At 39.5% G+C, this 27,907-nt stretch overlaps 1 protein-coding gene across 1 annotated transcript; it reads left to right on the plus strand.

The window, feature by feature from the left end:
• The first annotated feature begins 3,937 nt into the window (after window positions 1–3,937).
• LOC116247305 (uncharacterized) lies at window positions 3,938–27,907 on the plus strand. Its single transcript, XM_031619409.2, has 7 exons — window positions 3,938–4,167; window positions 4,245–4,343; window positions 8,512–8,639; window positions 26,757–26,896; window positions 27,055–27,202; window positions 27,289–27,445; window positions 27,530–27,907. The coding sequence occupies exons 2-7, from the start codon at window positions 4,331–4,333 to the stop codon at window positions 27,616–27,618; spliced, it is 675 nt and encodes a 224-aa protein (XP_031475269.1). The 5' UTR covers window positions 3,938–4,167; window positions 4,245–4,330; the 3' UTR covers window positions 27,619–27,907.

Raw genomic sequence — 27,907 nt, forward strand, 5'->3', positions numbered from 1 at the left:
TTGAGCCTAAGAGACTTCATATGAGATCATCCCCCTTTAGGGCTTCTCTATTTAAACAAAATTAGAGAGTCCCAAATGTGATGGAGTCTCTAAGATTATGAGAAGTGTTAGAATTGTAAAGTTAGGAATTTGACAAGTGTCATCCATCTAAAAGATTAGATAGGTGACATGTGTCATCCATCTCAAAGGATAGATGATGACATGTGTCAACACCAGATTAATTTGAATATGGACATTGAATTTAATTTAAGAATCAAATTACGATGTAGATTTTGAAGAGATCTTGATTAAGATCTAAAGAAAAATTTTGATGTAGGACTTGGATCAAAAGTCAAGATCAAGACTTAGATTGAGAGAATTACATCTACACATCTGAAATGAAAATCTAGAGATGAACCAAATCAGATTGTATATCTAAGTTTTAATATTATTATCTAAATCAAGGATCTAAGATCTGGGCTCCCAAATTAAGCTCAATGTTGCTCTTGTGCAAACTTCACGTTCAAAAGGTGGACTTGGGCTTGATCTTGGTCTAGGCTCAGCTAATTGTAGGTTAAACTGGGTTCGGTTTTGGTCAAACAATTTCAATTCGGCTAGATCTTGGTTGAGCTCATTTCTAGGTTGGCTCAGACCCTACATGAACCTTACTGGACTCAGATCTAATGCTTGAATTCCCTAAGTTAGGTTCATGTAAATCTAAACAGGTTTATACACAAATAATGCATGCATTTACAAATGAAAGTTTTACCTTTGGATGCGAAACTGCACTTTGCGAGGCTGGGTAAGTAGTCTGACCAAATTGATACATAGGTTGGGTTCAATTTAAGGGGCATGCAAAGTTTGACTGAAAAATTCCTCAATTTACCCTTGGAAAATCACTTTTTTCAAAATTGACCAAACAGGAATTGACTCAATACATGGAATGTGAATGGTAAAGTAGACAATATGGATTTCAACCTTGCCTATGAGAAATGAACACATTGATACTCTCCTTGAGTGATGACGAACCTGCCTATGTGCTCAGATTGAAAATTGGCAACTCAAAACTCTTGCAAATTTGTTCAGAAGTTACTGGGGAAAATGTTTAGACACAAAACCTCAGAAGTGATTTGAAAACTACAATTATGCTTAATTTGAGATAGAATTATTTGAATTGAATGTGACAACAATCAGTTCCAACACTGAAGTATATGATTCTAGCTCGATTCGGCTGACTCGCTTGAATCAGGCAGAAATAGTGATCAGATATGTGAAAATAAGGAAATAGGAGACTATTTTATTAGAAATAGTTGCTCTAACACATGATTTCGAGCTTCAAAGCTAGAAGCTGAAAATACTCAACTGACATTGTAGAAAACCTATTGTATGTTTGATTTGGCATGCAAGTGTTCTACTAATGAGAAATGGTGGAAAAAAGGGCAATTTCATAACTATTTTTGACCAATGGTAAACATGTTGTGAGAGTTTCTAGAAATTAGGGGGAACGAAAATAACTTTGAGGGAACTTAGGTAAGGCAATTCTTAGGATTCCCAAGACTATTCTGCAAATTTGGAGGAAAATATGATGGAATTGGGTGATTAGAGGCAAAATAGTCATTTTTCTAGGTAGTGACAACCTGGGCCTAGTGATGGAACCTTTGTTTAACCCCACCTCTTATAGGTAACTTGTTGGAGCTCTCTCTTATCACACCACAACTAGTCTAGATATTTCCCTTCTTGGTCATGTAATCAGCCAGTTCCAACATGCTCCAACTACAATTCACATGGCAGTTGTTTTAGAATTGTCAGATACGTTAAAAAAAAAAAAAACTCTTACGAAAAGACCTTTTTTTGTCCTCCTCATCTTCCTTGGAGCTCACATCATACACAGATGTTAACTGTGAAGGAGTTCCTAACAATCAACACTCTACAACTAGTTTTTGTGTATTGTTTGGACGTTCATTGATGTCATGGATGTGCAATGAACGTCCAAAAAGGAAAAAAAAAACCTCTTTTATCAATGTGGTAGAATTTTCTGCAATGGCTACTACTACCTCTGAACTAATCTGACCTTATATGAGATGGACTATCATATAGCAAACAAATTGAGCGTTTTGTTACATCAGAATATCAACCTCTTTTAGCAATCATACCTTTTATGAAAAAGGCAAACAAATTGAGATGGACTATCATTATGTTCAAGAACAATTTTTGAAGAAGTGCATTGAGTTGCCTTTTGTTACATCAGAATATCAACCGATTGATTTCTTCACCAAGCACCAGTGAATTCTCACTTTGCTTTTCTTATCAACAAACTTTCAGTTATACAACCATAAGTTTAAGGGGATGTGTGTGTGTGTGTGTGTATATATATATATATATATATATGATGCATAGTTCTCACTATGGAGTGGCTATGCTCATCATTGAGCGTCTGCATTAGATGCTCAGAACTTTTTTCAACAAAAAAGTTGAAAAAATGAGAGGGTGTTCCCCAACACTTTGGGGAGCATGGCGGGAGGAGGTTGTCGCATCCCCCCTGCAGCACCAATAATGCTCACCAGGGCGTCGTTGGCAGACTTGTGTTACTGGCACCATGGAGGGGAGGTGTCTGCCTTGCCTAGCCTTAAAAGGATTTGCCTAAATGGCAAATTGTTTTACCTGACACCACCATGGGCAGCTCTCCATAGTATCACCGGCTGTTTATTTTTTTATGTGTAATGACTATGCACAAGATTTAATTTCTATTGATATGCATTTAAGACTTTAGTTTGGCTTTTGCAGTTGATTTAAGTAATAATTGAATGTGAAATCATGCTTAGAATACTGTTTACGAGTACCACTTTTAGGAATGTCTTAGGAATGATCGCCCGATTATTCCTATTGTTTTTTAGGAATAGCTGCTCATACTTTTAGAAAGCATTTCCAACCATTTCTAAAAATGTATTTTGTTGTTATGAGGAGACTCCTAGAAAATCGAGATAGCCATGCAATAGTGAACATAGGAATGGTGTGGACCTACATAATTGTTTAAAGTACTCTCACATCAATGATTCTTCTACCAAAAATTCAAGGGTCTAATGATGAAACTTTTGCTACAAGTTTTGAAGGGTTTTACGTGTTTTACTATCTCAATAAGGGGCATTCATAATGAAGGACATTTACTTCAGATGTTTCAAAGAAGGAGGGTACATCTTTGTACTAATGCAAAACTGGTTATCAAGAAGGATGGAAGATATTAGCATCTTCTTAATGAAGGGCATTTATGTCTTTGTATTGATGAGCACGTCAATTAAAATGAAAAGGGATTTAAGAAGGGAGCAATACAATACACGTGGCATGCATGGGGGCCCCCCATACATGTAGTCATGCCTTAGAAACATGTTTCTGTAACCTACTTGAGAGAATAGTTTCTTGGCCTAGTTAACCTTGAAAGCTGATAAGAATATTTTAAATGCCACAACAAGTATAGCATAGCTGGTCCTTGGGAATACAAGGTGTGTAGCACTCAAACACCAAGTTAAAGTTGCTCCATCTCCCTGCCCAGGCTCAATGTTGTGCTACAACATGAAGGCAAGGAAAGTAGGAGGTTTTGGCCTTCACCGGAGATAAAATATTTTTGAAATATTATATGGTGATAAAAGACAAAACATAGCTGAGTTTTGATTTTGCAAAGAAATTTATGTTTTAAACAGATTAGTTGCAATTTGCTCGATGAGGTTGCAACTTTTTTTTATTACTTTTGCTTGCGCTTTCGGTTAAACGAATATTTGTCAAACAAAAATTGATAATATAAAAACTGAAATATTTATTATTTCACTAAATAACACGACTCCTCTAGTAAAACAAGAGAAATCTCCTCCCTCTATGAAAAAATTTGGGACTACGGTGCTCCTTAAGAAATTAAATTGCAAAGATTGGGCTCCAGTTGAGAATATAGGTTCATTTAGAAACAGCCCAGCACGATCCCCGTCTCTTGACCCTCCGCGGTGGTGTGGAGCCGACTTCTCCCTTCCAAGCGGCAAAAACAGCCAAACCCCACGCCCTACTATTCCCTGTATTCCCTGTCCAAACCCTAACCCCTTTTCCATCCTCTTCTCTCTGTCACCGCCAGCGTTTCCTCCTTTGATCTGCAGAGACTGTTGATTGGCGAAACCTAGTCCATCGCCGCTCACTGTCGTCCTCCAGGTCTCTCTCTCTCTCTCTCTCTCTCTCTCTCTCTCTTTATGTGTTTCATCTATGTAATGATTCTACCGTGTTTGCAGGGGCGACGACCTTTTTCTTCAGAACTTGGAGAGAGAAGGCCTTTTCATTTCGAATCTGTTCGATTTGATGCTTCTCGGAAGAGAAAATGGAAGATTGGGGTAAGCGCCATCTTTCGTAAGGAATTTTTTCTTTTGCTTGTTTTTGTGCTTTCCTCGCATTGCATGTTGAGATCGCTTGCTTGTGGCTGGAGGACGTGTGGGTTTGGAAGAAGTGTTCCGATGAATGTCATGTTGGGTTTAATCAGTGCTTTTTTCTTGTATGGCCTTGCATATGCGTCTTCCATATTCTTTCTTATGCTTGATTAAAGTTCAACTTTTAGAGGTGCTTTATACTGCAAATATATGTCCAAGTCTAATTGGCTCCTTGCGTGTTAGTAATTATCTCCTCCTTACCGTGCTTTGACTAATATCCCTCCTTCCTATGGCTTCGAGGCGACCACTAGAATGCCTTTCCTGCTGTTAGCATTCGTGAGGAACAAGTCGACTTTAATATCCGGATTATCTTCTTATGGTTGAGTCCAGGTCATTGGCATGAAGAGATCCAGAAAAAGAATACAAAAGGAGAAATTTTACGTGTGATCTCTACGTTACTCTATGAACAGGATAAAATTATGAGTGGGGGAGATAAGTTAATATACTTTCTGTTGGGTTCTTCAGTTCGTTAAGTTTGATTAGTTATCTTTGATACTTAGATTCCTCTATTGTCTAAATAAATCATGGTTTTTGATGAAGTCTTGATTTATTCTATCTCTTCTATTTACAAAAAATCAAGACTAAGATCTACAAAACTGTTCTTGTGAAAGGCATCTGAAGATAAAACCCAGTCATAAATCTGTAGATCATAGTTATCAGTAATGAAAAAAATAAAATGGAAGCGACTTCTTTAAGAAATGTTATATTAGAATACATGAGTTTATTTTGAGTGGCAGAGTTGGAATTGGATCAGAATTTTATTGACAATTTGTGTGATGGTCAGCACTAATGGCATACAATGCACTGACATTGACTGTAAAAAATGTCATTTTGCTCGTGTAGCTTTTGGCATCATGCACCTGTTTGTTAATTGTCAGGCAAAGAAAAAAACAAACAAAAAGCTAGATTGGCATATGACTTGTTCCAAATATGAAAGGATGTCTGTTATGCGTGAAGTTATTAGCTACATGGTGTGAATTAGAAAAATTTTCCTATCATTGAAGAGGTGAATCTTAGTCACTGCACAAGTGCACATGATTAAAATTTCTAAAACGATTATTTCTTTGTATCAGTGAACTTTTTCAGAATGATCAAGATTGAAAGCATTATGTCTAGTTGATTGCCGAAGATGAAATCTGGAAGCAGGGAGTTATCACTTCCCTCTTCTAAGTGCTTAAGTCCGGACTTTAGCTTGTCTTTGTTCCTTAGCACCATATTGTGTTTATGTCTACAGGACATAGACACACGTACAGGTTTTGACATGGTTACAGACCAATATCAAAATGCTTGGGTATGGGACACTGTGTGTTAGTGTTTACAATATATATGATACAACTGATGAGTTGATTGTACTCTTGCGCGTCAGTTGCCACTTGTTGCCTTTGAGTACGAACCCAATAGAAGTACGTGTGTGTGTGTGTGTGTGCATCACAAATATGGATATATTTTCGAAAACATCTCTTGATATTAACAAAAAAATAAAAACAAAAACCCAAAAAAAAACCAGATAAAACATGTTTGTTTGAAAAAAGCATGGCAAATTATCATATCCACTGGAGATAAAATATCTCATGTTTTTATTGAATGTTTTTCCTGTCTTTCTCTCCTTTTTTTCATTTTTTTCTTTTTAAGGTTGGTGACATCTCGGATTCACCTTTTACCTTAAATTGAATTATTATCATTTTCTTAATCATTAAGACATTATTTTTATCATTGTATCGAGTTTCTTTAGTATGATTTGTAGTATGGCCTATGTAGTTAAAGTTGCTAGGCAGGTCTCGGTGGAAGATCCCATAAAAGGGCCTACAAAACTCTTAGTAGAGGTTGAGGCGGTCCTATTCAAGAGACAAAGGGAGGAAAGGGTAAGAAGGATGAAAAAGAAATAGAGGAAAAGGTTTTAAATGAGGGACTATTGTAAAGTGTGCAATATAATGTGTATCGGGGAGACCAATAGCTAGAGACTTAATGTGACAAAAAATTCATCAATTTATTTTTTTAATCTCAAGGATAGAAAGCCAAGAAAAAGCAAAAAGATCAAGAAACCTGTCATTCCTATAAAAAATCAAGAAAAAGCATGCCACTCATAAATTTATTGTTCATCTTCTTTTTCATTTTTTATTTTTAAATTCTCTCATCCTCAATGTATATAACCTTCTTATCATTATCTTCTGTCTGTCCTTGCTAGTCCTTTGAAGTAAAATAGCAGGTTATTTCTCTATCCATACATCCGGTATATCAGTGTTCCATGCTGATTGATCCACTTGCTTTTTATGCTTGATTGTTGCGTATGCTACTATGCTTATTGAGAAATCGTTGCTGCAATCCACTTCTTCCCAAATTTGGGAAGAAGTCTTAACCAATTATCACTTTGCACTGGGTTTACCTTTGCCATGTGCAGTCACTTGAAGCCTTATTTTTGAGAACCGATGGAAATCTATAGTAAAAACTAAAAATGCAGTACTTATACCTTTCACTGTGAAAACAGGCTTCCATGCACAAAACGAATTAAAGCCCTCGTTCTTCAATGCAAAATTAACCTTACATGTGTATTCGAACTCAAATTGATGGTTCTCTTTTTTCAATGCAAAATCAACCTTACATGCATGATTCAAACTCTAATCTATGTTCTTCTTCTTCTCAAAACATCAACACAATAACTAGACACTCTTAACAGTTGTGTGGAGGGAGGTTTAGGCTCAAACACGAAAAAGGGGTTTGGGCCCTATAAAATTTCTTGCAGGCTCATAATTTTGCGGCTGTATTGTGTGATATAGTGTTGCAATGTTAATAGATGACATAAGGCACCATTTCTGGGTTGTACAATAAAGTAAACCATAGCCACAAATATTGTTCTTGGGTTTTTGGGTTTTTTATCGGTGAGGTTTTCCTTCGGTATTTATTGGCAAAGTTGTTTTTTGGGAAGATCTTGGAAAAATATCAGTTTTTTTAAAAAATAAAAAAATCAAAATGTTAGGTAAAAATGCAAGAAATGAAAAAGTAATAAGTATTGTATTGCATTTAGGAGGTTATGTTGAATACCTAAAACAAGAGGAAATAAAACAATGAAGCAAAAATTGAAAAAAAATGAAAACAGAAAATGAAATAAAAAATAAATGAAAAAATCACGATAAAATCACGTTAAAATCACAATAAATTCATTTTAACGTTTTTTTAACATATCACGATATTTTTCCTCTTTATCGTTTTCTTTGTTTTTTTCATTAATATCAGCTCCAATATATCGGGATATTTGTGGATATGATGTAAGCTACAACAGTTAACATTATGGGTTATTAGGTAGAGCACTGGGGAGGGGGTTTTGAAAATCTTCACCTGGATAAATATATTGTGAGGTAGAATAATGAAAAATAATATTTTTTATCCTTAGAGATAAAAAATTAATGCCTTTTTCTTTTTGGCTCGGACCATCTAGGTGCTTCAACTGGGCATGTAGTGACCACTCAGGACCTATGCAGGCCTAGCCACACTTTTGAGTTTTGACTATGAAAAGTGGGATTAATTACTTTTTTTGCATTTATCCGATTAGAGCCTACAACTGAGTCTGAGCTCACATCTTACCCTATTAAACTAGATTCTAGTTCAAATGTTATCTGGATTTGCTTGCACTGCCAAATTAACCAATCCTGATTATTTGAATTTGGATTGTTTGATATATGGAACAGAACCTGAGCTTGCATCCTTGTTCATCTTACTAACAAACAAATGGTCATGGTTAAGTTTAGTTATGGGAACGGTATAGCGTTGCTGGAGGATGTTTAGGACAAACAAGTTCTGTAAGATTCTTTAATAACAGCTATTATTTGAAGGTATATAGTTGCAGCAGCCATAACACAGCTCTTAATTTACGATGTGTAATGGCAGCAGTATGAACAACGACTGGTAGGGCTGTTTCTGCCACAATAATTAGCTGTATTTAAATCATAAAGCTTGAATACATTTCTTATCTTGAGTAAATCTACATTGTTTTGCTTTGTAGAAATGCTGGTTAGTTGGTCACTTGCTATGTTATTTGAAATAATTTATTGGTTACTATGTTTCCATGCTTGATTTCCAGAATCTGAGGATTTTGATCCTGCTCTGCCTGCCCACCCTGTTGAAAAACAGAAGGGATTGTGGGATGATGAAGATATTGAAGATGTGAAGGCTTCTTGGGAAGATGAAGATGTGCCAACTGCAGAAAAGGTTTCCTCTTTGCTTTCTGAGTTGTTTCTATCCGGTTTTGTTTTCCTCACACTTAGAAATATCATTCTCAGGTTTCTTACTTCTTATTGACGAGGGTTTTTTTTTTGGGCATTCACGTAAGAGTTTGTTTTATAAGAAACATCCGAAATTCAAAAAATAAAAGTATAGAAAAAACGTAAAAATATGAAATTATGGTGTGAGGGTCCTCAAGTTTGAAAAAACATGGAGGAGATTTAAAAATAATCAAACACAGAATGGTAGCTAGTTGGTGGAGCATCAAGTGTTACATGTATAGGAAAATTATTTTATTAAATAGTCCTCCACCTTGTGGCATACTTGCTTTCCTAGTGGTGGATGGTGATTGAGTTTTTGACTGCAGGAAGTATGGGATAAACTATAAAGACATCCTCTTCTTTACTTCCAAAGGCAAGTCTTGACCCAAATGGCAGAAAAGAAAGTGACATAGAAACCTTAACATCTTTGAGGCGATTTTCTTGGATCTAGTGCCTATTTTTCTATAATCTCTATTTAATGCTCATTGTATCAGCCCATTAACTGTAGATATTACTGACAGACTAATTGACCGTTAGCTTTCACATCTTGCCTATCTTGGTCTTACATGTATAGTGATGTCTGATATCTGAAACCAGTCCACCTGTGGTCCCAAAGCTGATGCTTTCATTGCTCTTCCATGAAAAACGAGACACTCAAATGAGACCAGTTATGCATTTTAATAAACATTTGAGAGGTTCGAGGAGATCAGCTGCATATTTGTTCCTGTTGATATTCTGTATGTTCTGATGGGACCCAACTTCTTGTCTTTAGCTTGTCATAAGTTCTTTGAGAATGCATCACTCCATGAAGTATTGTCATCATTTTGAGAAGGTATCGCTTCAGGGATTTGCATTTATTTGTATCTTTCTTGGTACTCAAGGGTTGACTCGTCATGTTTCTACCAATTACCGTATTGAACACATTATCTATGATTATGCTTACATTAAAGCGTTATTTTAAGAACTGAAATATGTTTATGTATCTCTATTGAACAGCTTGAAATGGATACCTTTTTGGGGATGTGTCACTATGTTAATCTTCAGAAATGTAGCCTGAGCTAAGTTAAGGGCCAGTTGCTTGATTTATGTCTAGTAAACACATTCTTTTTGTATTCTTTCAGTTATCTCATAGACTTGGCTTCATATCTGAACTGGTCCATGAGTTGTATATGTTAAACACCCTTGCAAATAAATAATGAATTTCTTCAGGCAGCCTAATTAAATCAATGGTATCCACATGACTGGAAGATTGAAATCCATCATCCCATATACGTAATCAGTAGTTCTCCTATTACATATACAGACGCATGTTGAGAAAGGCCGAAAGCTGATACAATTATGGAGCAGTGTTTAAGAAGACCAAGTCAAATGAGTTTACGTGGCTGAGTCGCATGTTGGTCCGTATCCTGGCTAGGAAAATGGGAAAACCAGGAATCGACAAGACTCAGCCTAGTCATGTACAACTACACATTGAGTCATGTGAGTGTCGATTAATTCAGCCGAGTCATAGGTTGGCTTAATTGAGTTATTTACTTGTGCCAATGTTTTAAAACCCAATTGCTTGGGATTCAGCTCGTCTATTCTCGACTTGTGACTTGGGGAGACAACACAGTGACGGGAGCCAAGTTTTGTTAAGTATTTTTTTTTGGAAGAAAAACAAAATATAACTTGTCAGTTGGACATAAAAAGGTTGTAGAATGACTTGATCGCATGTATACCTCAGAGATAAGTCAACCAAGCATGTGGTAAAGTAATAACTAAGTCATATTTACTCATGTAATGTAAATAACAAGAAACTGGAAAAATTAAGCTTCTGCTGCTACTCATGCTTCAACATAATAGAGTAGCATCAATATATTAATAAAGGAAAATATAAAAAAAAGCATTAAAGTTAGTAAATTCACTGTTTACAACTATCCAATGGTTAACAAACTCAACATGCATGTACCTATTATCTAAAAACTAAAAGTACAAAAGTAGAGATCCCAATGCTCTAAAAATTGAAGTAAATAGATAAGCACACTTGAAGTTAAGCCTAAATAGTTTTAACTTTTCATCTAAGTCTCTTGGACGCTCCTGAAGGGTGCTCGCATGCGCGTCCATGCGATGCGCATGCGCTGCCGATTCGGCACCGATGTGGCAGAATTGTCTGGACACGCACCCGACCCAGGTCAAAAGTGAGTTGGGTGCAGTCAAAGTGCGTGGACGTCATATTCATCCACACTTATTTATTTTTAATTTCATTTCATAAGCCCTGACGGGTTTCATCTAGGAAACCCTGTTTGAAGTGCTGCCATTGCTGCTGCTCTGGGCTGTGCATCCATCACCCAACGACCTCTGATGACAGCTCCATCTCTTGAGACATCCTCTTGTTCAGCCGGTGCTCTTCCTACGACTTCTACTGTGCACTGGTGACTGTGACAGCCAGCCTCTTGTCCAGCTACAGATCCTCCAGCGACAGCCTCTGACAATGTTTATTTCTCCAGCAAAAAACGAAATCAAGTTTACGGTTTTTACATTTTTCTTGTTTATTCTCTAAAATTTAGTTATTTATTGTAAATCGTGGTTGCCGATTCTAATTTCTTAATTAATCTTCTTCATAATCTTTAATCGGTGTTCTTATGATCTTATCAATTTCTTTTATGTTGAATCAGTGATGAACCCTTCATTTCACCGTCTTGTTTCTGCCCCATTCTCCATGCTTCTGTTTATCTTTTCACCGAGCCTGTTGTTCCTCTTTTCAGTAATTTTTTTTGTGGTGCATGTAGTAATGACTTCATTTCACTGAATGCACTAGGATTCCTCTAACCTTTATGGGTTTCATGCTACCCGTTGAATCAAAAAGGAATTGAGCAGTAACCAAAGATAGGAGTAATGTGGAAAACCCCTCAACTAGAGGGAAAAAACCACGATGGAGGAAAGCTGACGCCCACTAGCAGTTAGACTCTCTCTCCCTACAATATTTCATTCACACACAAAAATTACGGATTACGCAGACTTAATTTGAGTCTTAACAGGATAACACATTGGATCAGGACCAGACCCAGACCCAGACAGAATACTCATTTACAACATATGTCAACACTCCTCCTCAAGTTGGGCATACATATCAAACATGCCCAACTTGGATACATTCGTGTCGAGCAAGGACATCAGAACATCTGTTGTCTGATCTTTAGACTTCATGTATGGTAGGACAAGTTCTTAAGCATCAATCTTCTCTCAGATGAAGTGACGATCAATCTCAACATGCTTAATTATGTAACACAGGGTTGTTGGTCAAGTTGATTGCTGACTTGTTATCACAATACAACTTGATGTAAGATGGAAGCATAACCAAATCTTGTAATTGGGTCTAGTTAGATTTTTAGTACTTGTAAATGGATCCAGATCCACAATCCACCCCTTTCTCTATACAAGGGGACATTGAGTCATTTTGTAAAGCAGTCAATCAATTGAGAAAAGAAATGAAGTGTTTATTAGTTTTCTTCTGTCTTCTTGTTCGTTTGATCTTTGCTTGAGTTTTAGTTTAGTTGTGAATGCAGTTGGATTAAGATTCCTTAATCTTAATTCTTATTGCATCAATTGGTATTAGAGCGAGGCTTTGCAAACATGGAAGACCAAGTTCAGCAAACCTTGCTGACCTTAGCAAGGCAGAAATTTGATTCATCTCATATTAGACAAGGAGTTGCTGCTTTTACGAGAAAAGTGGATGAATTGGAAGTCTCCTTCGATAGATTAATGGACGAATGCAGGGAAATGTTCCGCTTGGCTCTACAGAACATGTAAATTAACGCACAAAGCTACCGGGCGATTCCTGCAAATGGTATTCCCAATCTCTGTGCATTGGGAGCTGAAGAACCGTCACAAGGTTACCCTGCGAGAGACACCAGGCCTTTGTGGGGAATCTTGAATGCATCTTTGGAAGGAGTTCCTGTCGGAGGTCCATCGCCGGCAGGTGTAGCAAATCCCACGCGAATGCTTCCTGCCAAAGCTGCCCTGTTTCCGTCCGGAGGTGGTGGAGAACCTGCCCATCGTCAGGCAGAGGTCATGGCCCGTGTTGGTATGCTCCCCGGAGAACAAATGAAGGCACCATGTTCGACGAAGCTAGTGTCATCGGTTTCAGCTCCTCACGGTGCACTGGGTGAGGTGGGGCAGAAGTTGCTGGCTGGTGGTGGCGTAGGCAATGTCGCAAGCAGCTCTGCTCAACCAAAGGGGTAGAGTCTGGTGGCGCCTCTGCCCGTCTGGCCGCCGCCTGTCGTTTTGTCTCCCGCCGTAGGTCGTGGATCGAGGATGAGTGGCCTGCCACCGCCGTTCGCCCACCATCATCACGGGTGGGAGGCGGTGGGCGCCACTCCCTTCGATTTGTCCCTTCCGCCTATGTTTGAGGTGGAAGGGCGAAAATTCGAGCGGTTGGGCCCGGTTTCTTTTGGGACCAGTTCAAGCGGAACTGGGTTTTGGACCCGGTTCGAACCTGTATCGCTCGGTCTACTGGTTCAAGAGTTGGGATCCGGACCCAATCTTATTCTTCCACTTTCTTTAACTGGATCCGGTGCGGGGTCACTCCAGAACCAAGTCCAAGTTTGCGTTCCTTCTCCGAAGCCACCACCTAAGCTGCCACCTTTATCATCTTTAGAAGAAGTGTGCGGACCACCAACTAGGGGAGCGGTGGGTCCTTTTGTTCAGCAGATCCAAACCTTATTCAAACAATCTAAGGTGAAGAATCATTTTGGCAGAATGAAAGATTTGAACTCGTTGAGGACGACTCTTCTCCAACTAGGGGAGTCTGATGCAAGATGGAAGCATAACCAAATCTTGTAATTGGATCTAGTTAGATTTTTAGTACTTGTAAATGGATCCAGATCCACAATCCACCCCTTTCTCTATAAGAGGGGACATTGGGTCATTTTGTAAAGCAGTTGAGAAAATAAATGAAGTATTTATTAGTTTTCTTCTTCTTGTTCGTTTGATCTTTGTTTGAGTTTTAGTTTAGTTGTGAATGCAGTTGGATTAAGATTCCTCAATCTTAATTCTTATTGCATCACAACTTCATTGGCCCTTTAATCTTTATGCCAATATCACTCAATAATACTTTTAGCCACAGTAGCTTAGAAACCCCCATAGCAACAGCTCTGTATTCAGCCTTTTCGCTCGAGCGAGAGCAAACATCTTGCCTCTTACTCCTCCATATTATGAGATTTCCTCCTAGGTAGACATAGTAGCCTGAGGTGGACCTCCTAGTATCAACACATAGGGCTGAACACGAGCCGAGTCAAGCCCAAGCTTGGCCAGCTCGACTTGACTAAATAAGGCCTCGAGCTCGACTCGGCTCGAGCTCGAAAATAGCTCGACTACACTGGCTCGAACTCGACTTGATAGTCACGCGTTGAGCTCGAGCTCGACTCGAATACGCTTCGACAAACTCATTTTAGTGCTTCGCCTTCACTGCTTGGCCTTGAAATCTCTGAGGTCTACCACCGCCACCACCACTGTCGTGCTTTTGAACCCAAAACCACCTCCACCCCCAATCACCGTCTTCACCACTGCCCACACTACTCTTGGCATTTTCCAGCCACTGCCGCTTCTCCCTCACCCAGAACCCACGAGAAACCCTCACCCAACACAAGGGTTTCAAGTGAGGGTTTCCAAAACCCTCGCCTGCCCAAGCGAGTTTTTCTAAAACCCCACATTTGGGCATACCCTCACCCAAAAGAGGGAGGAAGTGAAACCCTCGCTTGGTCAAAACCCTTGCCTAAGCGAGGGTTCCAGAAAGCCTCCCTTTGGCAAAACACAAAACGAGAGAGTGTGAGATCAGAGAAGGGGAGAGTAGAGGGAGAGGCTTGGGCAAAACGAGAGAGAGAGAGAGAGAGAGAGAGAGAGAGAGAGAGAGAGAGAGAGAGATTAAAGAGGGGAAGATAGAATGGGAGAGTAGATGTCACACCCCGACCTTTTTGACACTCAAACATTTTTTTTTCTAACATCCAACATCGAGGTGTGACTACACAATAGTTCAAAAAGGAATGAGCCAAGCAATTCAAAACAATGGGGCAAGCTTTCCATTATGTAGCATTTCAATTCAATTGTACATTTGACAAAAATGCCCCAAAATCACAACATCGATGCCTAATAAAAAACAAGGCATCAGTAAAACCAAAAACCCGACGCGCCGGCACTACAAGAACAAAACAAAACCCAAAACCTCCCCAGTAGGACGTGAGTGTAGCCATTTGCTCAGCCTGCTGCCCTGGGTACACCAAAACCTGAAAAAAAAAGAAACAACTGAAGGCTTAGCCTTCGCAGTATGGCAACAAGCCAGGAAAAGTCCAAGCCCTCTTAGGTCGGGCTCAGTACAGAAACAAACATCAGAACAATCTATCATTATGTCGTGTCAAGACACGACATGCAGACGCCACTCAATGGCTACAATAACATAATTTCAATCACATGCAAGGCATCATCAACATGTCACTTGCATTCATAAGCACAACAGTCACATGCACAACAATCCTATACATTTCAATCACATACATTGCAGTTTCATTACTATCAGTGAATTTACAGTTCCTGTGGGTGCAAACACAGGCACGTGCACACCGCGGGCGGTCCACAGCCGAGAGACAACCCCCGTGGTGGCCCAGAACAGTATGGATCCATCTATCCGCTGCAGCGGTAGAGCACTCATCCATGGATGTGTGAATTCCAAGGAGAGATACTCAGCCTTCCTTAGGACACCCAGGTTGGGAAGGCGGGAGCCTACGCTCCAAGCACATCACACAACAGTACCCTGGGGCCTTGCACCGCCTGCGTTCCGAACAGGCGAGACCAGTGGCGAAAGCGGGACAACTCCCATACACATAGTCACATCCCACTGGCTTCTCATCTCTTATTCTTTCATTCTTATACTTATACTTGCACAAACACAATTAACTGGCTAGCTCATGAGGTTGGTTCACTTCACGAGTGAACCCACACCTCCAATTGCCTCCACACGAGGGTTACACATAACCACAACAGTTTTGGCTAGCCGTCATAACAATATGGGTACAACAACCCACTGTACAAACATTTGCATCATTGCCCGCGGCAATGGGTATTCAATAAACATAACATTCACATTCATCATCATAACAATCACATCTTTGAAAACTTAGCCAAACCACAGAGAGAAGTCTCAATCTGTGGTGGGCTCGTAGCTGTCCTGTGCAGTTATCATTCTAGAATGCTTTCTAATGCACAATTGGGGTCGAGGAGACACTCGACTCGATACCCCGCCTCATCTGTCCTAAATAGTTATCAATTCTAGCATGCACATGCAATGCGTAACATTATCAAAACAATTACTATAAGCCTTTCAAAACAATTCATATCATATATCAATTTATGTACATGTATACACATATTCATTCACGGAACACTCAATCAATTCATATCACAAATCCTAGGATCCCATGATCCTAGGAACACACATTCATTCACTTGCCCAGGCAGGGATTTGCCTGGAATGTCGCCATACCTGTGGCGCGTTCACAAGAATCTTCAAAATGCCTCGAGCTTCGAATCCGGTAGCTCAAGGTCGACGGGACGTACCCGGTGTACCTGCAGACATAAACACAAGATAAGATTCCTACTTCATACCTCAACAATTCAAACAAAAACAAAACAAAGTCATTGAGGCACGTGTCATCGCCTCAAGAGGGTGTCGACGGGTAGTGTCGACCCACAAGTTCTCCAAAAGGGTCACTTCCCACTTCTAGCCGTGCCAATAGATGCCAAAACTCAAAGCCATCAATTCGTCTATCACTAACGCCTTTCTCAAAACTCCCTTTATCTTAAATCAAGGCGTCTACCCCAAAGATACATCCAACTTATGTACGTTATCCCTATTTAACTCCAAGATGCACCCGTTCACAAAAACGCGTGCTACAAGCTCACTAAAACGGTCCTAAATCTTCCCCACAACCTCACAAACTCTACCATGTTTCCCCTAATGCTTCGAAAATTAATCTATCATGCTTAAATGATCATCCAATATATGAATCTTCGCTTCCCAACATAATCGCAAGCTTTTCCCCAAAAACGAAATCACTAACATGTGTTCCAAATAATCAATTCTAAGCTCTAGCATGCTCAAACAATAATTATGCGTGTTCCAAAGAGAAATATATCATAAAATAGGTTCAATTTCGCCTTGCTCACCCCGATTGAAGGTCTAAACTGCTGTAATCCTCCCGGCAGCCACCTCACGCGTCCAAGTGGTCCCCAAACGGCTAAAATCCTCCAATGCCGCCACTACCAAGGCCTTCTCTAATTGCTGTTACGAGGGGGAAGACAAATCCCCAAGCTGAAAACGGATCCAACAGTGATAGCATAGTGAAAATCAGTGAGAGAAAGTGCTTGATTGGAGAAAATAGAAAACGAGCAGAAAATGGGGAGAGAGCGTGAAGCGTGGACAGAGAGGGAGGTCGAATAGAGGGAGAAAGAGGGAAAAACGGAGGGGGACTGATAGGGGAGAGGGTTCGGTCAAAAGGGGAAAAGAAGGCTGTGAGGGGAGAGGACGGGAGAGAAGAGAGAGACAGTGGAGAGTGAGGGGAGTCGTTCGGTGGAGAGGGGAGACGAGAGACAGTGGGAGAGGGAGACGAGTGACAGTGGGAGAGGGAGGAGGGAAAAGAAAACGGGAAGGAGAAGAAAAGAGAAGAGAGGAAGAGGCAGGGGACGACAGGGTTCACCTCAATGCCGCCGTCGTCGCCGTCGCCGTCGTCGCCGTCGCCGTCGCCGTCGCCGCCGTCGCCGTCGTCGCCGTCGTCGCCATCGCCGTCGCCGCCGTCGCCGTCGTCGCCATCGCCGTCGCCGCCGTCGCCGTCGTCGCCGTCGCCGTCGCCGCCGTCGCCGTCGTCGCCGTCGCCGCCATCGCCGTCGCCGTCGTCGCCTTCTTCCTTGAGCTCCGGTCGTGGGTAAGGAAGAGACGGTAAGAGGAAAGCGAGGGAGAAGAGAAAGCGAGGGAGGAGGGACAGCGTCGGGCTCCACTCGCGTGGGGCTAGGGTCCGGGTCTGGACCCTGACCCGACCCGCTCCGCCCAAACGCCGCGCGTTACAGTAGAGGGATTGAAGAGGCCGAGAGGTGTACCTTAGCATTGAAGAATGGTCGCTGGTGGGGGTGAAAGCCAGGGAAGAGAGATAAAAAGAATGGGAAAGTGATGACGGTGGGGGTTCATGAGAACGAAGAGAAAGCTTGCAAAGAGATAAAAAAAAATGGGAAAGTGACGCTACTGACCCATCGACCGAAGAACAATATCCGTTACTCAACTCGAGCTAACGAGCCGAGTTCGGTTAAACGAGCTTCGTTAAACGAACTCGAGCTCGACTCAATAAATAAACGAGCTGAACCATCAACTCGAGCTCGACTCATAGAGTAAAAAAGCTAGCTCGAACTTGAGTTCAAGCCGAGCTCGTTCGAGTTACTCGGCTTGTTGTTCACCCCTATCAACACAGCCTTCCCAATCAGCATCATAATACCCTTCAATCTCAAAAAGGCCTTGTCTAACATATAGAAGCCCCTTTGCCAGGATTCCTCTTCAAATAACACAGGATCCTGTCAACTGCTTTCAAATGCGCATCAGTGGGATCCTGCATAAACTGACTCATCACGTTTACAACAAAGGTAATATCAGGTCTAGTGAGAGTAAGGTAGATCAATATTCCAACCAGACGTTGATATCTCTCCTTGCCCTCTTCACAAAGAGGTACTCCATCTCTAATACTGAGCTTGTATCCAGCATCTAGAGGGGTAGAAGCATGTTTACACCCCAGTTTTCCAGTCTCCTTCAGTAAATCTAAAATGTACTTTCGTTGATTCAACACAAGGCTCGTACCAAACCTAGCAATTTCAATACCAAGAAAATATCGTAGCTTGCCAAGGTCCTTGAGATCATACTCAACAGCCAATAACTCCTTTAATTTTGTTATGTCACATTCATAATCGTCTGAAACAATCATATCATCAACATAGACTAACAAAAGAGTAACTTTATGCTCATTTTTCTTCACAAAGAGTGTATGATCTCTATTTCCTTGATTATAACCATGTTGTCTCATAACTAATCTAAGACGCTTAAACCATGCTCAGACAGATTGCTCGAGTCCACATAAAGCTTTCTTCAGTTTGCAACATTTTCTTGGTTTCTCATTCCTCTTTAAGGTCTCCATTGAGAAAAACATTTTTAACATCAAGTTGGTATATCCTCCACTCCTTTATCATTACTAAAGAGATAATAGCTCCAACAGTCTTCATATTCGCCACATAAGCAAAAATCTCCAAATAGTCAATTCCATATTTCTGACTGAACTCTTTGGCAACAAGGCGAGCTTTGTACCTATCAACACTTCCATTTGGTTTGTACTTAATGGTATAAACCCACTTAGACCCAACCAGATGAGCGGGTTCAAGGATCTTTACCACCTCCCATGTCTTATTTTTGTTTAGAGCTTCCATCTCTTCTTGCATTGCATGAGTCCAATTGGAGTCCCCCCGAGCCTCAGTGACACTCCTGAGAATCACAGCCAAAGAAAGTGATGATATAAAACATTTGTATTCCTTGCTCAACTTATAATAAGACAAGAAGTTACCGATAGGGTGTTGACTACATGACCTTACACTCTTTCTTAGGGCAATGGGTAGCTTTTCATTAGCAACCTCTATCTGAAACTCACTTTCAACTGACTCCTCCCGAGCACGACCTGGGTCATCTAGGGAAGGTGTAGCATTGGGATTGGGAGTAGAATTATTTCCATCAGTCGCTTCATCTGTAGGTAACCTTTGCTTAGAATAAACCTGCTCAAACAAGTGGTTAAGTTCCTCCACAGTCCCAGTAGAACAACCTTCATCTTCCTTGTGCTCAAGAACATATGTACTCGCAACTTGACTTTCTTCCCTTTTGTACTCTGGAAATTCTGTAAAATTGAATTTTTTGGCTCGGAGAATGCTCTTCCCTTGACATAGACTTCTCCCCCTGAAGAGAATTCTCACCAAAATAGGAGGCATGTTCTAGGAAAGTGAGATCCTTGATAACATAAACACGACCAGTGGAGGGATCAACACATTTATACCCTTTTTGGGTGGGAGAATGGCCAACAAATATACCTTTAATCGACCTTGGGTCAAATTTTTTAACATTAGGATTGTGATTATGAACAAAGCAGACACACCCAAAGACACAGGGTGGAAGAGTAAAGGGTTGACCACTCTCCGATAGCAAAGAATGGGGGTCCGCCCATTTAGCACACGGCTAGGCATACGATTAATTAAATTTGCACTCGTGAGAACAACATCTCCCCAAAAATGTTTTGGAAGATTCCTTTGAAACAAGAGAGCCTTGGTGAGTCGATGACATTGAGTAACTGACGATTCTTTCTTTCAGCCACCTTATTTTGGAGAAGAGTATAACTACAAGACGTCTCATGAACAATCCCTTTTTTTTAAAAGAAGTGATCAACAGATTGACACACATATTCACTAGCATTGTCAGACCGAAAGGTTTTAACAGATCCACCATATTGAGTTTGCACAAGAATAATGAAAGTTTCTATAACCTTAGGCACTTCACTACGGTCTTTCATTAAGTATACAAAGGTATTATGAGAGCAATCATCTATAAAGGTTATAAAGTACTAAAAACTATGATGAGATTGAATTATCGAAGGCCCCCACACATCAGAATGTATCAAGGAAAAAACTTCTTTAGTACGAGTGATGGAAATAGGGTATGAAGCCTAACATGTTTAGTAAACTGACATGCATCACATGCATCACAGGATATCATGTTCATATCCAAATTAAAATATAAATCAGGGAATAGTTGTCTCAAAAATCCAAAAGGAAGGTGCGCAAGACGTTCATGCCAATACAAAAACAACTGATGGAAGTCCTCTCTCTTCTTCTTCGTTTTACTGACTGTTGTCATGAGAGCTGTAGCAACTCGCATGGGTAATCGATGTAGGCTTTCAGACACCAAACTAATCCCAATCCTCTTTCTCATTACCAAGTCCTGCAAAACACAACAATTGACAGAAAAAATAAGTTCACAATTCAACTCTTTTGTAATTTTGCTGATTGACAAGAGATTCAAGGGAAGATGCGGAACATGTAAAGCATCATGAACTAGAAACTTGTTTAAAAGTGAGAGACTCCCTTTCTTGGCTATAGAGATAAGTCAACCGGCAATAGCAACAGCACCAGCAAGGAACCGGCGAACACACGAACTAAAAAACTTAGAACTGCTTCGGCTTTGATACCATGTTGAAACAAAAAGGAATAAAACAGTAACCAAAGACAGGTGTAACGTGGAAAACCCCTCAACTAGAGGGAAAAAACCACGATGGAGGAAAGCTGACGGCCACTAGCAGCCAAACTCTCTCTCCTTGCAATATTATATTCACACACAAAAATTAGGGATTACACAGGCTTAAGTAGAGCCTTAACAGGATAACACACTGGACCGGGTCCAGACCCAGACAAAATACTCATTTACAACATATGTCAACACTACCGAATGACCGGATGGGGCTGAAAGTTGAATAAGTATGCAATTTCTGGTGCTTCTTCTTAGTTATATGTTAGTTGTTACTTATTAGTTATACGTTAGTTGTAGCTCTTTTGTTTGTGCTTGTAAGAGTTTTAAGTCTAACAAATTCTTATGAGTCTTAATGATTAATCTTTGATATCTACCTTAGTTTTATACATTAGTTGTAGCTCTTTTGTTTGTGCTTGTAAGAGTTTTAAGTCTAACAGATTCTTATGAGTCTTAATGATTAATCTTTGATATCTACCTTAGTTGTTAAGGCGTGGATGAGGCATTGCCTAGTCGTTTGTCCACACTTGTTGCCTAAGTCCATCACTTAGGCGACATGTGTTAGGCTGGCGCCTAGGCGGGACTAGGCGCTAGCACGCCTAGTCCATGGGAAGGTGAAAAGTCACCTTCCCTTTAAATTGAGTCCTGTAATTTTATTATACACTGTTATACCTTGGTTTATGGTAAAAAGGCAACCAATTCCTCTTGATAAGTGCATGTCTAGCAATCAGAGAAATATGTGTGGACCTCACTTTTGGCAACCTGAATACAGATTTATTTTCTCATTTGTGAGGGTGTTCTGTGCAATGTTGTAAAAGGCGATAAAGCAAGGCGAGGCGTTAATTGAAGCGTAAGCTTCACGGACAAATTTGTGAATTATATAATATTTATAAAAATAACAACAAAACTGAAAAAAATGACTGCAATACTAAGCATATCAATAAAAAATAATACACAATGCAGACCATAATAATTTGTAAATCCAAATAAATGCAAAGACATGGTAAACAAAGACAAAAATCCATTGGAAGATGGAAGAAATGAACTGTTGTTGATGGGGCCAAGGCATACGTGGCTGTCAATGGGTTTTCCTTGTTGATCATTCTTTTGTTCAAGATTATATATATATATATGTATGTATGTATGTGTTAAGCCACTGCATATGGGCTCCATGCTCATGCAACACCAGTTACAGAGGAGTCACTTGTCAAAAGACCCAAGTTATGGATAGAATCTAAGAGATGGTAAGACACTTTTGAACAAATCAACGAGTTATATAAAATTTGATTTTTTTTTCTCAAAAAAAAAACGGAAAAAGAAAAAGAAAAAAGAGGAAGAGCATGATGAAATTAGGTATATATGAAACAGGAAGAGTACCGTAGTGGTTAGAATAACAATCTAGATGGCTATTGTACGCTAACAGGAAGGAGGAAGATATAAACTTTCATGATTTTGCTTGATAACCATCAAACAATATATATCCACTAGACAATATCTATAAATTCCATCGTTTAACCAGAGGAAGAAACATTTCAAGCTACCAACATAGGAACATAGAAGAGAAAATTAAACTCACAGGTTTATATGGACAGTGCCTTGCTGCCGTGCCTGTGGCAAAACTAAGAATGAACACAACAAGCAGACGCGAGCCTTCACGTAAAGATACGTTCAGCGAAGTGGCATCATCATCTACGCCGGCCATGAGCTTCATATCGAGCTCCTTTCACCTTCTCAGCTGCAGAGAAGAAAGCTCGTTCTTGGACAAAAGTATGGAGACGATGACTGCAAGTGATTTGGGATTGAGAAAAGGAAATTTATGGATATAAACAGAGTTTAATTAGGGCTACGTGTGAAGCCCTTGACTAATTTTATTTGATTTTTAATTTAAAAAATAAACTAAATAGACTCCGTCCTTGGCATACGCCTCTACCAAGTGAGGTGCACGCTTCAGGGACACGTGCGCCTCACAGCTCTGCCTCGAGGCGTTTTTTCTAAAAAACGCATTGACTCTTTTTTTTTTGTGTGAACCAACATTTGTTTTGTGCGTTACATGTACAATCTGTTGTAAACTTGTAATGTATATTATAGGTACTAATTTGATATGGTTTTTGTTTGGAATGATTCAAATGAAATAGTCTAAGGTCTATAACTGAAATAGTCTATAAGAAATGCAAGCATTGTCCAGTATGTAAACAAGAATGATGTGTTATTTTGGTGTATCAAACTAAGGCATCAGCTAGAACATAATAACACAGTTTTCCAGTATGTAAACAAGCTGGAAATGTACTGTTAATCTGTCATGTAAACAAGGGCAGAACAGTTTTTCATGTTTTACTTTTTTCTTTACTTACAAAGTATAATCATTCAATTAGAACAGAACATAACAGTTTTTCAAGTTTTACTTGGTATAGAAGCTTACAGTTCAGTCAGTACCTGCATAATTTTATTATGTAATGGTTAACATAACTAAAAAAAACCAGAAAAAAAATGTCGCCTTGACAGAAATTTCTACCAACTATTTTTGTTCGTTGTTATTTACCTTTGGTATATATATATATATATATATATATTCACACTTGCACTAGAATCTTTTTTGGGATTTTCTGCATCCCACATCTGCAACCGCACCCCGCAGTCAGGTGACTTAGCTTTTCATTTTCAATATGAAAATTTAATAAATGAACAAGATCTCTAAATTTTTGTACTCTGAAAGATTAAAAGATCCACGTAAAAAATGTTAAGGAATTAAGTGATTAGTAACGAATCACCCTGGCTTGTTGGCTACAAAATACAAAGGCTATCACCAAGTTGTACCGAGTCAAACAAATTTCTTACCAAGTTAAATGAGTTTTGGTTTGTTGGCTACAAAATACAAAGGCTGTCACCATGTTTTACGGAGTCAAACAAATTTCTTACTAAGTTAAATGAGTTTCACCGCAGTCAAAACAAGTGTTTGCATGAATCAAAGTTCAAACAGAGTATCGGTGGTGTCAAGCCAAGTCATACCGAGTTTTAATCATAAACTAGTCCACAAATATTGGTTGACTTGGTAAGCCCGAGCTGAACCAAGTCAATGAGTTGACTTGATGAGTTTTAAAACACTGATATATACAACCTAAGTGCATGTATTACCCTAAGTCACAACGGTGCGTCATTTTTGGACCCGCACGTGGGTGCGGAAGCGGGTGCAACCCAGATTCGCACCCATCTAAGTCTACGGTGAGTCGGGTGTGGTCAGCCGCACCCAACTAAAATAGTCAAGTTTGGCCATGCACACGACTCGCGTTTGATGCAAGGTGGGTGCGGTCAAACCGCACCATGACTATTTCCGTCCACACTCTCTCTCACTCTGCCGCAGGCAGCATAGCCTCGTCAAGTTTTGATGATGTTTCTTATTTCTTTTGTTTTATATTGATGAAGTGAATATTTATTCCCTTATTAACTGACATTGGGTCAATCAGCTCGATGAGGCGAATCCGCCAGAAGTCAAACTTGATGCCTCCTTTTAAAGGAAACAGTCTTCCTGCCACTCCTATTCCTCTATCATCATCACGGTCTGATGTTTGTCAGAGCTCTGTTTCTTCATTCCAAAAACTATGATGATTGCTAATGATATCATAATTTGCAAATTACAATTTTGATTCTGTTATTTGATAATTTTGTGCCATATAGATACTTTGTTGTTTATATATATATATCAATAATAATAATAAATACCCTTGCCGCACCGCTGCACCCAAATTTTTTGAGATGTGCTGCTCCGGCACCCACATCCGCACTCGCACCCCGCACTTATGTGACATAGGTATGACCCAAAGTCCCAAACAAACATTGTAAATGATTTTAAAAATTATATATATGTACACTCACACTATCAAATTTTCACTATATTACGAATAAATGATGCATATACATAATAATAATGTCATTGTTATGAATATATTACTAAAACTTGTATGTATAAATTATTCTTACCTATTACTTATATATAATATATTTATATATGAAAGTTTCCCACAAGGCTAGGAGTAGTGCATTATCGATGCGTCTTGAGTTTGATTCCCGTGGATGCTATTCCTCTAGACTATAAACGTTGGCATGCACAACACTGGAGTTGAAGGATGTACTATAGGTATATAGGACCACCCATGTCTCGAAGCATTTTGGACCTCAGGGACAGAGAGGAGGGAGAGCTTCATCCTCTCACTCAGGCAGTGGGATTCCCTCTCACTCACCCGAATTATGTATAATATAACAGTGTTATAATGAATCAAAAAGACAAAATCACTATTTCGCACATGGAAATATCCTTTATACAAAAGAATGAAGTTATTAAACCAGGTCGGGTTACATGAGACAATTGACATCACGTTGAGTTTGAAGTGACTGGGTTCTAAAACGTTGCCAGGCAGAGGGCATTGCTTCTTTGAGTTTGTTGATATCCTGTTGCAAAGTTCATTGGCAGATTTTCCTTTGGAGCTCTTGGTATTGGAAAATCTGAACGATGTCTAATTAGAACTTGTGCCTCTACCCTTTGTCACCCACTTCAATGCAAGACTTCCATCGTAGAACAGAGCGCTACTTGGGAAAAAATAGAAAGCATTCTTTTTATATGCAAATCTCCTCGTTCAACTATTTGTTTATTGAGCTTTCCTCTAATTCTTTCTTATTTTGTGCATGGGTTTAATGACTTTCATATGCCAAAGTGGCTGACAAACTATACTATCTGAGATAACTGCGGTTCAATAATAGATTGATGACATATCATAATAATTTAGCTTGTATAAGGTAGTCCTTGGAGTAAGTACTACAAGAACATTTTACGTGGCTAGGTTCATGTTGAAGATAGAGGTGTAACCGTGTAAGTATGGTTTTATACTAATAGACCAAGTTAAAACTAGTGTGAGGACTCCTTGCTTTGTTGATTTTTCATGCCTTTACATTTTGGAAAAATTTATTCTGGATGAAAGGTGGACTTTAATTGTCTTCCTACTTTTCGTTTTCGAAAGGCAGTTTTGTTGCTAGAGCTGATTCCATTAGCCAGCCTCATAAGGTAATAAGCAGCGGATATATGAAAGGAAGCTGAACCATCATTACCAGTGTTGCTGGTCGGATGTTGGTTCTACTCTCTAATGATGGTTAAATGTTAATAAGAAAACAGTTGAGTGAACAATGACTGCAACAGCATGAGCAGGTAACAGTTAGTTCTGCTTGTAATTTCCATATTTACTGATCAAGATTCTTAGGTTTCATAAAGTTCAGTATTTAGTGAAAAGTAGATCAAGATTATGTTATTTTGCATTTATATTCTCCAATAAAGTTCTTGTTTCAAAGATGGAGGTTCTCTTTTCCTGTATATGTTCACACAACGAATGCTTTCAGTGATGGAGGCTTTTATTTTCTGTACATACATACAAGAAGCAAAAATGTAAGAAAAAAAACCCAAACGAAACATAAAATATGTTCAAAGTTGTTAAGAGTTGGTTTGCATTAGCCAAATGAAGAAAGAAACTCGTAAATGAACGGTGTCCTCAGAAGTAAGAACATTAATTAATGCTGTAAGATATTGCAAGCAATATGTACGGCAGCTTTTCTATTCCTCTTTATCTTTTCTTTCCAAGTTCTTGATTTTGTTGCTTGAGGTTGTAAAATTTGTCAGCAACTTAAGACAATAAGGTGGTGAAAATAGAGACTTTGAAACATGGAACATGTCAATTTCAGGCGCCTAAAGCTGAAACATCAGCTGAAAAGCCAGTTACCAAACCTGGTGGAAAAGGTGCCAGTAGCAAGAAGGGAAAGCCTGCAGGAGAAGCTGATGAGAAACTTGCGGATCCTGTTGCAGAAAAGCTCCGGCAACAAAGGTGAGAGCAGATATTTGTCATTTCGTCATATGTTTATTCCCGCGTGTCAGGCATCAAGTGATGTCGTCTGTAATGTCGATTATCAACTAAATTCATTAAATTTGATGGTCATGCTGTGTGTTGCATAACTTATTCTGAACAAGTGCTCTCTGTGGCAGGCTTGTGGAAGAGGCAGACTACAAGTCCACAACAGAGTTATTTGCGCGGAAAGGTGATGAGAAGACTTTAGATAACTTCATACCAAAGTCGGAAAATGACTTCATGGAATATGCAGAGCTCATCTCACATAAACTCCGACCATATGAGGCAAGTTTAGAAAAGTTTTTTCTTTTTCCAGTCTTATACATTGGATATGCTTTCTGAACATCAATAATCTTCTTTGTCGATTGCAGAAAAGCTTTCACTACATAAACCTACTTAAGATGGTTATGCGACTTTCAATGACGTCCATGAAAGGAGCGGAGGCAAAGGAGGTTGCTTCTTCCATAACAGCCATTGCCAACGAGAAAATTAAGGCAGAGAAAGAGGCTACGAGCAAGAAGAAGCCAGGTGAGGTTTCCTGCAGAACATTCTAAGTTGCTCTGGCTATAAATGGCCTATCTGTTGACTGATGTAGGTCCTGTTCTTTTGCAGCCAAGAAGAAGCAGCTCCATGTCGATAAGCCTGATGACGATATGGTTGTCGCTGGATATAATGACGTTGATGATTACGATTTTATGTAACTGTTATTGCACACCTGGTTCTCGGAAATTCTTTTTGGTCACCATGGGAAACCAAAACCCATGGAATTGAGTTGTGTTGAGGTTTGTGCAATAAGGTTGCGGCAGCGATGCTATTTATGTAGAAGGCTTTCAAGTGCAGAGAGTTGGATGGCCATTCTTTGGAGTCTCATGTCTCTTCTGTAGATCAATATGAACATGGGTGTATTCCGTCTTTTCCCAGAATTTGTCCATGTGTAAGACTTTGAGTTTCCAAGCGACTTTTTCTTCTGGAATTTGGAAACCCAGGCTA

This window comes from Nymphaea colorata, chromosome 2 (genome assembly GCF_008831285.2).
Source record: "Nymphaea colorata isolate Beijing-Zhang1983 chromosome 2, ASM883128v2, whole genome shotgun sequence".
Lineage (NCBI taxonomy): Eukaryota > Viridiplantae > Streptophyta > Magnoliopsida > Nymphaeales > Nymphaeaceae > Nymphaea > Nymphaea colorata.